The 14,808-nt window shown below is 36.9% G+C and overlaps 1 protein-coding gene across 1 annotated transcript in view; it reads right to left on the bottom strand.

Annotated features, from left to right (window-relative positions):
- KLHL20 (kelch like family member 20) overlaps positions 1-14,808 on the bottom strand; it is a 55,717-nt gene extending 40,909 nt beyond the window's left edge. The window contains exons 1-2 of the mRNA XM_012765095.3: positions 14,675-14,808; positions 13,688-13,751 (exon numbers count right to left, since the gene is read on the bottom strand). Coding sequence (XP_012620549.1) covers positions 13,688-13,710 — 23 coding nt within the window. The 5' untranslated portion in view covers positions 13,711-13,751; positions 14,675-14,808. The remainder of the gene's footprint in view (positions 1-13,687; positions 13,752-14,674) is intronic.

Here is a 14,808-nt window from a genome sequence, read left to right as displayed (position 1 = left end):
AAGATCAAAAGGAAAATAGGCGAGGGTCCAAAAAATTAACTTTATATGTAATACTATATTTCTTTGATTCTAAGATGCATGCTTTTCATAGTTTAATATTTAATGAAAATTAGAAATAATCCAAAGCTGATGTCAAAGACATTTGCCAGCTACCAGATAGAGAGGCTATGATCAATTGTTACTGCCCTCATATGGAAATTTTGGCTACATTTCTTGAAACAGATAATATATTTTTCAAAGCCAGGAGAAGCCTATGTGACAGATTCTTATATCAGAAAATGACAAATGCTCAGGATTTGAGAACTTCTGGTTAACTTTCAAGGGAAGAGATTTTACTCCAAATGATACATAATTCATTTAAAAAGTCTTATCATTTAACCAAACAGGATATATGTCTTTGTTATGTCTCAAAATTACACAATTACAATGGTTCTAAAGAAGCAAAAAAAGAAAAAAAACCCCACACAGGAATCCCCCCACCACAAACACACAGGTTATATTAAGTAGTGTGTCACTGTGATACCACAGATAGTTGCTGAGCACCAAACAATTCAGAGGATTCTTTAGTCTCTGAAATACAGGAACGTTTAGAATCAAATTTTGATCATAATACTGAAGAAAACTCAGTACAGGCATACCTGTTTTATTGTGCTTTGATTTATTGCACTTCACAGATACTGCATTTTTAATGAACTGAAGGTTTGTAGCAACCCCGCATTGAGCAAGTCTATCAGCGGCATCCTTTTTCCAATACCATGTGCTCACTTTGGGTCTCTGCATCACATTTTGGCAATTCTTGCATTATCTCAGACTTTTTCATTGTTATTATATTTTTCATGGTGATCAATGATTTTAGATGTCACCATTGTAATTATCTGGGATGCTACAAACTGCACCCATGTAAGACAGTGAACTTAATCAATAAATGTGTGTGTTCTGATTGTTCCACCATCTGTTCTGCCCTATCTTTCTCCTCCTCGAGCCTCCCTATTCCCTGAGACAACAACATTAAAACTAGGTCAATTAATAATCCCCCACAATGACCTATAAGTGTTCAAGTGAAAGGAAGAGTTGCATGTCTCTTTAAATCAAAAGCTAGAAATGATTAAGCTCAGTGAGGAAGGCGCCTTGGAAAGCCAAGATGGGCCAAAAGGTAGGCTTCTTGTGCCAAACAGCCAAGTTGTGAATGCAAAGAAAATGTTCTTGAAGGAAATTAAATCTGCTCCTCCAGGGAACACATGAATGATAAGAAAGGGAAACAGCTTTATGGTTGATGTGGAGAAGTTTTAGTAGTCTGGATAGAAGATCAAACCAGCCACAACATTCCCTTAAACCAAAGCCTAATCCAGAGCAAGGTATTAACTCTGTTCAATTCTATGAAGGCTGAGAGAGGTGAGGAAGGTGCAGAAGAAGAGCTGGAAGCTAGGAGAGGTTGGTTTATGAGGTTTAAAGTATACAGTGAAAGAGTACGTGCTGATGTAGAAGCTGTAAGTCATCCAGAAGATAACTGATGAAGGTGGCTACTCTAAACAACAGATTTTCAATGTAGATGAAACAGCCTTCTTTTGGAAGAAGAAGCCATATAGGACTTTCATGGCTAGAGAGAAGTCAATGACTGGCTTTAAAACTTCAAAAGACAGGTGACTTTCTTGTTAGGGGTTAATGCAGCTTGTAACTTTAAATTAAAGCCAATGTTCATTTACCATTCTGAAAATCCTAGGGCCCTTAAGAATTATGTTAAATGGTCTACAGTCATACCACCATGAATGCACCCAATCTTGTCTGATCTTGGAAGCTAAGCAGCATTCGGCCTGGTTAGTACTTGGATGGGAGAGTATTGCCTGCCACCTGGCAATACTGGGTACTGTAGGCTTAAAAAAAGTTATGCCAAATCTACTTTGCCTGTGCTCTATAACAACAAAGCCAGGATGACAGCACATCTGTTTACAGCATGGTGTACTGAATATTTTAAGCCCACTGTTGCAATCTACTCCTCAGAAAATAAGATTCCTTTCAGAATATTACTGCTCATTGACAATACACCTAGTCACCCAAGAGCTCTGATGGAGCTATACAAGGAACTGAATGTTGTTTCCATACCTGCTAACACACTATCCATTCTGCAGCCCATTGATCAAGGAGTCATTTTGACTTTCAAGTCTTATTATTTAAGAAATATATTTTATAAGGCCATAGCTGTCATAGATAATGATCCCTCTTATGGATATGGGCAAAGTCAATTGAAAACCTTCTGGAAAGGATTCACTATTCTAGATGCAATTGAGAACATTATGATTGGCCGGGCGCGGTGGCTCACGCCTGTAATCCTAGCACTCTGGGAGGCTGAGGCGGGCGGATTGCTTGAGGTCAGGAGTTCCAAACCAGCCTGAGCAAGAGCGAGATCCCGTCTCTAATATAAATACAAAGAAATTAATTGGCCAACAAATATATATAGATAAAATTAGCCGGACATGGTGGCGCATGCCTGTAGTCCCAGCTACTCGGGAGGCTGAGGCAGAAGGATTGCTTGAGCCCAGGAGTTTGAGGTTGCTGTGAGCTAGGCTGACGCCATGGCACTCACTCTAGCCTGGGCAACAAAGTGAGACTCTGTCTCAAAAAAAAAGAACATTCATGATTGATGGGAGGAGGTCAAAATATCAACATTAACAGGAGTTTGAAAGAAGTTGATTCCAACTGTCATGGATGACTTTGAGGGGTTGAAGACTTCAGTAGAGGAAGTCACTACAGATGTGGTGAAAACAGCAAGAGAACTAAAATTAGAAGTGGAACCTTAAGATGTGACTGAATTGCTGCAATCTCACACAGATGACGAGTTGCTTCTTACGGATATGCAAAGAAAGTGGTTTCTTGAGATGGAATCTACTGGTGAAGATTTGTGAACACTGTTCAAGTGACAATAAAGGATCTACAATATTATATAAACTTAGTTGATAAAACAGCAGCAATGCTTGTGAGGACTGACTCTAATTTTGAAAGAAGTTCTATTGTGGGTAAAATGGTATCAAACATGTATCATATGCTACAGAGAAATCTTTCCTGAAAGGAAGAGTTAACTGATGTGGCAAACTGCATTGTTGTTTTATTTTAACAAATTGCCACGGCTACCCCAACTATCAGCAACCATCACTTTGATTAGTCAGCAGCCATCTACATCGAGGCAAGACCTTCCATCAGCAAAAAGAGTAGTACTCAGATGATCATTAGCATTTTCTAGCAATAAAATATTTTTAAATTAAGGTATGTACTTTTTTAAAAAAGATATAATGCTACTGTACACTTGTTACACAGTATAGTGTAAACATAACTGTTGTATGCACTGGAAAACCAAAGAATTAATGTGATTCACTTTACTGCCATACCTGCTTTTTTGCAATGGTCTGGAACTGAATCTGCAATATCTCCAAATTGTGCCTATATTATTTATATGGCTAAATATGTGCTATATTATCAGCTAGGTAAGAAATTTTTTTGTAATTTTAATGAAGTATTTATATTTCTAAATATAAATGCCATTAAGAACATTCATGATTCATGGGAGATGGCCAAAATATCAACTCTAACAGGCATTTGAAAGAAGTTGATTCCAACCCTCATGGATGACTTTGAGGGGTTCAGGAGTTTAGTGAACAAAGTCCAGTATTTATATTTCCGAAAAGTTATCAAATCAACGCTGTGTCCTAAGTGAGAAAACACAGTAAATAACCATGAAGTTAATTATAATAGTTTGTTCCTAACAAGGCAAAGAATCAAATCAAATATTTTACATATCAGTCAGAGAGAGAAATGAATGAGTATGAAGAGTTAAAATTTCTTTCCCTACATAAGTTGGACTGAGTCAAACCACAGATGTCTTACAATATTTTACTTTTATTTAAAAAGTTACATAAAAGTTGCTGAGGCCTCTTTGGGTTTAAAAAAAAGTTACATAACAGTGAAATTTTACTTAAGTTTTCTTTTATTTTTTTCTCCCCAAGTCCAATAGCTCTGATACTTGAGTACTATGGCTATTTTGTTATAATTTTGATATTTATATAGTCTTTCTAGCAATTGCTAATCAAAATGGCCTCTGGAATCAGCAGGACCTGGGTTGAAATCCTAGTACTGACAATTACTGGACAAGTTACTTATCCTCTTAATCCCCAGTTTCTTTAGCTCTAAAATGGGTATCTACTGCCTAGGGTAAATACTAAATGGAATAATGTATATAAAAGCTTTCAGTTCAGTGCTTGCTATATAGTAACCATTTTAAATTGTAGCTAATAGTAATAAGACTATTTACATTTAGTTATTCTTATCCATATTAAAAATTAACCTAAGTTCATATGCTTTAATATTTAGATGAATTTTGAATTAATGATAATTAAGCAAGTCTAGTTGAAGCTTATCTTTACTTAGAAATCCTTTCTTCAGAGTTTATGAAAATTGGTCTGGGCGTGGTGGTTCACATCTGTAATCCTAGCACTTTGGGAGGCCGAGGTGGGAGGATTGTTTGAGGTTAGGAATTCAAGACCAGCCTGAGCAAGAGGGAGACTGCCATCTCTACCAAAAATAGAAAAAATGAGTCAGGTGTGGTGGCATGTGCCTATAGTCCCAGCTACAGGGGAGGCTAAAGCTTCAGCCAAGGAGTTTGAGGCTGCAGTGAGCTACGATGATGCCACTGTACTCTAGTCAGGGCGACAGAGAACCTTTCTCAAAAAAAAAATAGTTTATGAAAATTAAAATGGTAAAGAAAATGGCAGGTGTGGGCCGGGCACGGTGGCCTGGGGAGGGGGGGAGGGAGGGAGGGAGGGAGGGAGGGAAAAGGAAGGAAACGAAAAGGAGAATCTATGCCTTTTAATTAAAATGGCAGTAATTCTTTTAACAAATATTTATGAATTGTTTTTAATGTACAAGGCATTTTGTTATGGACTATGGAAAATTCAAAGGAATATGAAGAGGCAATCAAACTTAATTATCTAGAGGAGATACATGAGTAACCAGAAAGGCAACCAGGATAAAAAAATGTGGTTCAGATACAGGAATTTTTAGAGATGACACATATGTTTAATATCTTGCTTGTGGCGATGGCATCATTGGTATATACATATATATAAACTCATCAAAATGCATACATTAAATATGTGCATTGTTTGGTATATTAATTATGCCTCAATAAAGTTAAAAAAAATGTGGTTCAGAGAGGCCAAATCTATGAAGTATTTGTTTAACATCATTCAGAAAAATCCTAGATCGGGTAGGTATAAGCTATCAGACTACTACAGGGCATGCATTTTGTTGTAAAGTAGGAATATTACAGTGGGTTTTCCCAGAGCTTAAGTGAAGTATGTCACATCCATGCTCCAGACCATTATGTTTCTATTTCTGATCCTAGACTCATTAGGCAGTCCTCTGATGAAAAATTCTTCCAAAGGTACTATCTTATTTAAAAGGGGAGTAGGTGACTCAAGCATTCTGATCACTGAGTTTTAGGACAGCCTCATGTGAGTCTCCCTCAGATGCTAATCATCTATGACTGTAACAAAAGAGTCTAATATCTGGCCTGCAGAGGGACAGTATTACTATCAGTTTGCTATCCCTAAAGTTGTAGCATTGACAAGAACTACAGTATAATAAAACACTAGGGTGTTGAAGGAGTCTCTTGGGAAGAAGAGAATCTAAAAGGACATAGTTGGAAGAAGAAAGGGCATGTATTGCGCAAAGGCATAATGTGAAAACGAAGAACATGGTTCTTCTTTTCTCCAACTGTAATCTATTTTTTCTAAAACACTTAAAAGTTCAATCTTTCTATGCTTGGCCTCAGTCCATAGGTGATTCTATATTCTAGTGTACAAATGTTGTTCATAATTCCTGACATCTGGTAGAAACAACACTGCTTATGCTTGACAATTTAAAGACTGAAACATAAAGTTGAGCGGTCAAAGGATAATTTTTACCACCCATGTAAATAATCAAGAAAGCTTTTAACCACAGTGCTTAATGGTGCCTTGTACGCAGTAGATACTGAAAGAATAAATCATATGGTTAACAGTGGTACAATCAAGCTTCTTTTAAAACAAATCACCATTAAAGATAGAATATCGATTCAAAAATTTCTACAATACTGACATTGCATGTTAAAAATTAAAGTAGTATTATTGCAATCTTAATTATGTACATAAAGATGTTACTGTTGAACTCAGATATAAACAACTTTTATTTCACTAAGTACAATGTGGGTAAGCTATATTTTATCTACATACCATAACAAAAACAAATTGTACTCTTATTATTGCATTAGTATAGATTCTGATTTTTAATAATGGGTAATTTCTATACTCTTATCAACTGTCTGGTTTTCAAACTTAGAAAGTAATTCTCTTAAATGTGGTCATTCTCTAAATTTCTGCCTTCAGATCTCTGCTCTCTATATATGTTCCTGGAAGAACTCCTTTAATCTCATAGTTCCCATCACCCATGTGTGAATGGATAAAAGTTTCCTATCTTCTACTTGGATAACACTCAATTCAGATCCATACTAATGTCCCAATCTCACTTAACTCAGTAAATCTCAGTGACATATCTAAAACTGATTATGACAAAGAGAATTAAACTGCTCAGTATAATAAAGAAACAGCACTTTGAAAGGGAAAGTTTTAGGGAGAAAGGGAGAATTAGAAGAGAAGAGAAAGAGAGACTGAGCAAGAATGGTGGCAGGTTGCAATCTAAGGAGAAAGACAGTTAATGAATGGCTACAGAACTTTATAGCCTCCTTAATTATCCCCAAAGTTTCAGTAAAACTCTGAAGTATTCAGTAGCCTTGAGGTTATTATGGAGGATGGGAGAAACAAAGAAATTTTCAATGACAGTGATCAATGAAGGTGAAAAAAAGACAGTGTGTGTATGGAGTATTTCTAAAAAGAAGCTTGGCTGTGAACAGATGAGACATGTACTATGTCTGTTTGCTTAAAGAGGGGAGAGACTGGACAATGACTATACAGTGATGCAAAGAAACAAAAGAAGTTTTAAAATATAAGTAAATGATGGAGCAAGATCCTTGAGGAGTGGGGGTGTATAGAACCAAAATACAGAAGGAATGTATCTTACACAAAAGGAAGAGCTCACCATAGGAGATCAGAGGAAGGTGGTGGAAGGGGAGATAATATGAAAATAGGTACATTTATTTTAGAGTAAAGAGCCATCAGGAAATTGGGAAAATTCATACCTGATGGTCTTTTTTGTTATGTAAAGTTGAGAAGTTGTGGAGCAGGTCATTTGCTGCTAGCAAAAAGAGTGGTGACAGGATCATGAGAAGTATGAGTAAGGATGTGAAAAAGTTGATGTAGGGAATGAGTAAGCACCGACTAGGGACTCATAGAAATATTGTTGGATAAGACTGTTGGCTCAAATGATATTAAAGACCCTGAATGCAGTAGCATGAACTCCCTGTGGCTAGTTTTATCCAGCAGTACTCAACATACCAGATCAGATAATATAATCAGATAATATAAATACTTGGATAATACAAATACTTGGATTAATCTAGAGTTGGGAACCACCACAGATAAACTAAGGAGTGAGTGACAGCTAGAAAATGATTGCAGTATGTGAGGACATGAATTGGGTGAAACAAAAAGGGCAAAGGCATGTTGATTTTGACGAAGTCAAAGAACAGATGTGGATATTCAAGAGGTTACAGTCAGAAAACAAGTTACTTACGATTTCAGAGAGAGTTTTTCTGAGTGAGAGTAAGAGTGAATGCTGAAATGAGTGAGGGTGGGTCACAGGAATTTATGAAGTCAAAGATATGTAGGCTAGATAAATGGATGGGTTATTTCCACGAATATTAATATCTCATGATAGTAAGGACAATAATCAAATCATGTGTATGTAGTAAGCATAAATTAAAAAACAATCAAATATCTTAAATAGACTTCAAGTTTACCAAAGGAATGTTAGAATTTCTGACACCTCCCTAAATAAATAACATTTCTACCCACTCAAAATAAGTGAGTCAACTTCAAATTTAAGTTATCAAGTCACACATTCTTCAGATCTATTACTCTAAAATAGTCTTAACTGAGGAAAAGAAAAATTTTCTGTAAGTGCCTAAGATAATATGAAAATCAAGTACAATGAGAAACTTAGGAAACATACTCTTTGATTCAAAGGCATTTATAATCAAGTTTTATCTCTTAGTCCAAAGACCTGCAGAATCTTTCCTTAGTCTGGAATTTTGCTCCCTATGTAAATGAACACCTCTACTCTTACACTTCTAAAGTCTTGTTTTAATTTGGAAATTAACAGCCTGCCCTTAAAAACAGGCTCAGTTGAGCTGATTGTTGTTTATAGTCCTAAGCACACTTGAATAGAGAAAACTAGAGATTTGGGCATACAAAATAACAAATAACATCTCAAAGTGCCAGTTCTGCCTACTAGAAGGTGACCCATTAGACACTATATTTCATACCTGATTCCAAACCAGAAAGCCAGGCTGTTAACCCCCTTTTCTGAAAATAGGTCAAGAATGTTTTAGCCCCAAGATATCACTGCTTATTAGATGAAATCAATGTAAGCATTAGGTGCCTTGGTCCAGTGATCAAGGCAAGATCATAGCCATGCACGCAAGCTGGTCTCCCTTTATGTCAGGAAGCAAAAGCCTTCCTAGAATAACCCTTGGCAACTTCTGCTGACATCTCATTGGCAGCACTGTGTGACACAGCCATTCCCAAATGCAAAGATGACTAAGAAATCAAGTAGAGTATTTAATTTTCTTATGTCTATAATAGCATGAGAAAAGGAAGAAGAGGTGTTATGCAAGCCAACCTATTGTGCATGCCACACCAGGGAACAGTTAAATCAGCAGGTATATCTTCTACTACTATTTTTAAGCATACATTTTTATTATTTTTATTTATTTATTTTTATTTTTTTCCAGGAAGGCTGAGTGGGAGTGAGGGGTAGGGAAGGACTGACCACTGAGAAAGCGAGGGGAGCACCTTAAGCATACATTTTAGATTGAATAGAATAAATCAGAAATTTCAAAGATATGAGATCTGAATGAAATTTTTTTTTTGTCTTTTGAATCGTACTCAAGGAATATCTCATCTGACCTTCACTGTAAAATATGATCAATAAAAACTATAGATACAATAAAATTAAATAAGACCCAGAGGGGGGAGGAGGGGATGGGTATATACAAACACAATGAGTGAGATGTACAACATTTGGGGGATGGTCATGCTTGAAGCTCTGACTGACTCAAGAGGGAAGGGGGGGCATAGGTAATATACATAACCTTAACACTTGTACCCCCATAATATGCTAAAATTATTTAAAAAAAAAAAAAAAGACCCAAAGCTTCTTACCCATTTTAAAACTTTCCTGGGTCTTCCTCTTAGGCCCCACTTAAGAACCTCTGGTACTCTCAAGGGTTCTGTCCTTGGCATTCTCCTTTTCTGGTCTACCCTCCTTCATCCTACAGCTTAATATACCTTCTGCATATTGATGATTCAGAATATTTTTATTTCCAGCCCAAATCTTTCTTCTGCCTCAGACCCATATTCCAGTTACATGCTGCATATGTCTACCTGTGTCCTAAACATAATAATCTTATAGTGGGCCGGGCACGGTGGCTCACGCCTGTAATCCTAGCACTCTGGGAGGCCGAGGCGGGTGGATTGCTCAAGATCAGGAGTTCGAAACTACCCTGAGCAAGAGCAAGACCCCGTCTCTACTATAAATAGAAAGAAATTAATTGGCCAACTAATATATATAGAAAAAATTAGCTGGGCATGGTGGCGCATGCCTGTAGTCCCAGCTACTCGGGAGGCTGAGGCAGGAGGATTGCCTGAGCCCAGGAGTTTGAGGTTGCTGTGAGCTAGGCTAACACCACGGCACTTACTCTAGCCTGGGCAACAAAGCGAGACTCTGTCTAAAAAAAAAAAAAAAAAAATCTTAGTGTAGGAAACAGACTCTATTCTTAGCTTACTGAAACCTGTTCATCTTCCTGTATTTTTTATTTCATCATGACAGCACCTGATTTCCCAAGTTTGAAGTCTTTTTTTTGAGACAGAGTCTTGCTTTGTTGCCCAGGCTAGAGTGAGTGCCATGGCGTCAGCCTAGCTCACAGCAACCTCAAGCTCCTGGGCTCAAGCAATCCTACTGCCTCAGCCTCCTGAGTAGCTGAGACTACAGGCATGCGCCACCATACCCGGCTAATTTTTTCTATATATATTAGTTGGCAAATTAATTTCTTTCTATTTATAGTAGAGAAGGGGTCTTGCTCTTGCTCAGGCTGGTTTCGAACTCCTGACCTCGAGCAATCCGCCTGCCTCGGCCTCCCAGAGTGCTAGGATTACAGGCGTGAGCCACCAAGCCTGGCCTGAAATCATTTATAACATTACCCTTTCCTCACTGCAGTTTCACCAAATCCTTTTGATTTTACTATTAAACAAACTCTCAATTCCACCCTCTTCCCCCTATCCCCACTGCCATCTACTTCAGGTCCACATCATCTTTCATCCAGACTACCACAACTCCTTTAAATTCATTTTTTCGTCATTATTTCTTTCCAGTCCATCCTCTGTGTGTCTACAAATCAACTCAAAGAACAAATATAATCTGTATAACAATGTCCATTTGCTCTTAAATACCTGAAGGATAAGTCTTTCCCATGGTTGCAGACTCATTTTCCATGTTTTTTCCTGTTTCCCCTTCTTCCCTCATATACCTTATACCCTAGATATACTCACCATTCTGTACCTGTCAGACACTTCTGGGTCTTGTTATTATTATTTGCACAAGCTGTTCCTTCTGTTTATATGTCCTCAATAAACTCCCTTCTTTATAAATAAATTCTTATCCTTTTTAGAAGACCTAGCTCAAATATCACCATCTCTGTGACACTCTCCTTATTTCCATAGATCAGAAGTTCCCTCCTCTGGGTTTACATTGCTGTTAAATTTCTGTTCATGTTGTATTATATGTTTCCATCACCTCATCTGTATACATGCAACATACAGGCATAGAGGAGGTACTGTATAAATGTGAATAAATCCATTTCTAATAAAATCAGGCTTAGTTTCCTATTTATATATTTAAGGAAAGATGGAACAATTATATTACAAAATGTTTTAGTATCTTGAAATGATTAAAAAATTAAATGATTAAAAAATGATATCTTGGAAATCAACCATATTGCTGGTGAGATTGTAGACTGGTATGACCACTAAGGAGGAAAATTTGTCAATATCTACCAAAATTTAAAAATGTACATACTCTTTTACTGGGCAATTCTCCATCTAAGAATTTATTCTACACTTACACATTTGGGTAAAAACTACTTACAAAGGTATTCATTGCAGAACTGGTTGTAAGAACAAAATAGCTGAAATAACTTAAATGTCTCTCAAAAGGGACTGATTAACTATAGTGCATATAGATAGATAATGGAATGCTATATAACTATTTAAAAAATAAAGGTCTATATTTATTTGCTGCAATCTACAAAATACTTTGTGAAGTGAATAAAGAAAGAAAAAGAAGAATGTGCATGATATGCTGACATTAGTGTTTTTTAAAAAGGGAAGATTGTTGGGGGATGATTTTGGTGTTATATGTTATATTAATTATTTATTACAGTTTGTAATGTATGTGATAATCAAGCCATGTCAGAAGATATCCTATATATGCTTATATATGCATTACAATGCCTCTGAAGAAATGCATGAGATACTGCTTATAGTGGCTGCCTATACAGAGGACATGTGGGACCTGGGGTCAGCACAGGAAGACTTATTTCTAATTAAATATGTTATTGTATCTTTTAAATTTTGCATCATGTACATATAATAGTTATATAAATAAATAAGGGTAACAAAACTTTACTAATAAAATGTCAATTGATTTCATAAAATTTTATAATTAAGAATTAGAATACCTTTAACAAAAATATTGAATCATTTTTGTTAATAGATTTTTTTTTATGCAGGGGGAAGTCTGCAGAAACTGTTCAGTCATTCAAACAATTATTCAGTAATCATTAGGTGCTAAGGATGCAAACATAGGAAGATATATATGACTCAGAGCTCACAATCTACAGGGAGAATGAACATGTATTCACATAATCTCAACATAAAGAGTTATTTCTCACTTAAAGCTTCTGTAATAGCAACTGAGTATGAACCCAATATTACAGAGACTGCCTTCTGCGTTGCAGCAGCAAAAATGACAGCTCAACAAGAAAAAGGTAGGGAGTTGTGACCATGACTTAATGTAAGCAGCAGGTAAAAGTAAGATGACAGAGCAATGGGTAGGCCAGGCTCTCGCCAAGTGATAGTGCTGAAGAAAGAACTGTAACTTAACAAGTAATGGCACTAGAATTATCCAGCATGATTTTAAATAACTGACAGTATTATATAATAAAGCAAGAACAAAAGAAGGTGTGAAAGATTGTGCAAATATTTTATATAGAAATTACTGATAAACCCAAATATTCCCACACTCTGCGTTTCTTTTAAAAAAATAATAAGCTCTTATTTTAGCAATTACATAAGATATGACATTTATGGTAGCTGAGGATGAGAAGCAATCAGTGGCTTTTGCAATCATGTTAGAAGTTAAAGTGATGAAGCATTTAATATATGTTCCTAATTTCTTCGTGTACTTTTCAAATATTATTCCTATTACAGAGTAAAATATAAATAAGATAATGGTATTTATCACCTTGACAACATCTTTTCATTTGGAGATCTCAAACCACTTGCAGACACTCACAAATTCCCAGTATCACAGTCAGAAGTAAACTGGGGTACAGAGAAGGTCAACAGCTCAAGGTCAATTGATAGATCAACAACAGATTTGGAAAAAGATATATCAATCTGGTCTTGCTCCTAGTTCTGAGTTATAAGTCATATCCACATTAGAAAATGTTTTTTCTCTTAAAATGGTCTGTAAGAGTTATCTTTGATGTTAAATAACAAATGATTAAATACAATTCAATAAATATAAAATGAGCTTAAAAATGAAGAAATAGAACTTGGCTGACTTAGTTTCAATAAAGAGTCTAGTATCATTTGTTAGAAGAGATTAAGAAAAAGCATTACTAAATTCTAGGGTTGGGAGGATCTATGTTGTCTATATTTTCTCACAAACTGTTCAATTTTTCTATGAACTAAATTACTATCTTTAATTTTTTTTTAGTCTTTATACAATCTTCTCTGCAATGCAGGTATTTTAATTAATGGAACAAATGCATTATTGAACATCAATGAAATAACCAAAATCATAATTAGGCATGCAGTACAGTATATTATAAATAATTATTATTCTTACATGGCAACAGAACCCTCTACATTGTATAGGGAATTGAAGATTATAATAAACTCATATAGTATCATAGTACTTAATGATTATTTATCACAAAAATACCATGCAAAAAGGAAAATTTAAGTGTTAAGCACTACATTAAAGCCTGCAGCACTCTTTAGAAATTTAACTTCTAGATTTTACTCTATTAAAAAGCTGTTACTTCCTGATATTAGTTTTGATTTATTTTAGAACAAGAATCATTAGTTCCAAGCAGATTTTTGTAAGATTTGAAAATCTTTTTAAAATTTAAATGAAGCCTTGAATATTACATTCTGAATTTCAATCAGTGAAACCAACGGTTTTCTTCCTAAATGCCTACCTGCGCATTGGCTTTCCTTCCATGCACCATGAAAAGTTCCCTTCACAACACTCTAAAGCCGGACCTAAGACAACAGAAAAGCAGTAACTTTATAAAAGCTATTTCTGATCTATTCAACAACAATATATATAGTCAGTTCACGCATTTCGTCAGTTATCAAGAATTTTATATCCTATTATACCACAGGCCTTTTGCAGATGCACAATCATAACTGAATCTAGTACCTTTAAGATGACAATCTTACTCTGCATGCTAAAATGATTATATGTGAAAGTGAGGGAAAGTGCGCTAAGTAGTCCCAATTGCTAAGTCAGTCTTGCCTCTCTCCAAAAAGTGCTTGGAGATATTTAACTTTCACATCACCATCAAGTATGTCTACAGAACAATCACCAGATACCCACCAGATATCACAGGAGTACCAATCTGCTAGATCGACTAGGGAATACGCGGGTTTAACAACGGATCTGATGGCTGTTAACTTGTCCAAAAGTGACGGGAGCAGGAGGCATCTGCCTTTAAAACCAAACAACTCCACTTCCAACAACCTGGGTAGCTTGAACAGGGCAGGGGAAGCATGGCTCTGGACTAACACTCTTTACAAGCCCTTTCCTTAGTCCCCGAAACAATGTTCACTACTCACTTCGACAGGATCTTGCCAGGTTCTAGGGGTTAAGTGGGACATACAGTACTTCCTTCTTTCCCCCAATTCCAAACATTGGGAAAGCTGTCCAGGGTGCGGAACCCCAGCACCCCCAGGCAGGACAGCCCAGCGCCTCCCCTGGCTCCGGGATAGGACTGTCAGCCAGCGAAGGCGCGCAGTCTGGCGCCCCTCGAGGCCCGGCCCCTGTACCCCAACAGTCTCTTTTCAGCGCCGACTGACAGGCAACCGACGAAGCACTGCCCCGAACCCACCGAGCAGCTCGGCAACTTGGGACCACAGATTTGCAAAGCGAGCCTAGGGGCGCTGCTCTACGTCGGCTCACTTACCGGCTCTGACACTTTCTTCTCTGCCGCAGCCTCCTCTACCTCCTCCGCCCTCCTCTCCTCTGCCTCCTCCTCCACCACCCCTAGCGCAGGCAGGATGCCGCTCCTAGAGCTATTTCCTTTCCCTTCACCCGCCC

This window comes from Microcebus murinus, chromosome 2, assembly GCF_040939455.1.
Source record: "Microcebus murinus isolate Inina chromosome 2, M.murinus_Inina_mat1.0, whole genome shotgun sequence".
NCBI classification, from domain to species: domain Eukaryota; kingdom Metazoa; phylum Chordata; class Mammalia; order Primates; family Cheirogaleidae; genus Microcebus; species Microcebus murinus.
The sequence above is the reverse complement of the archived record's forward strand: the minus strand, read 5'-3'. Positions and strand labels throughout refer to the sequence as shown.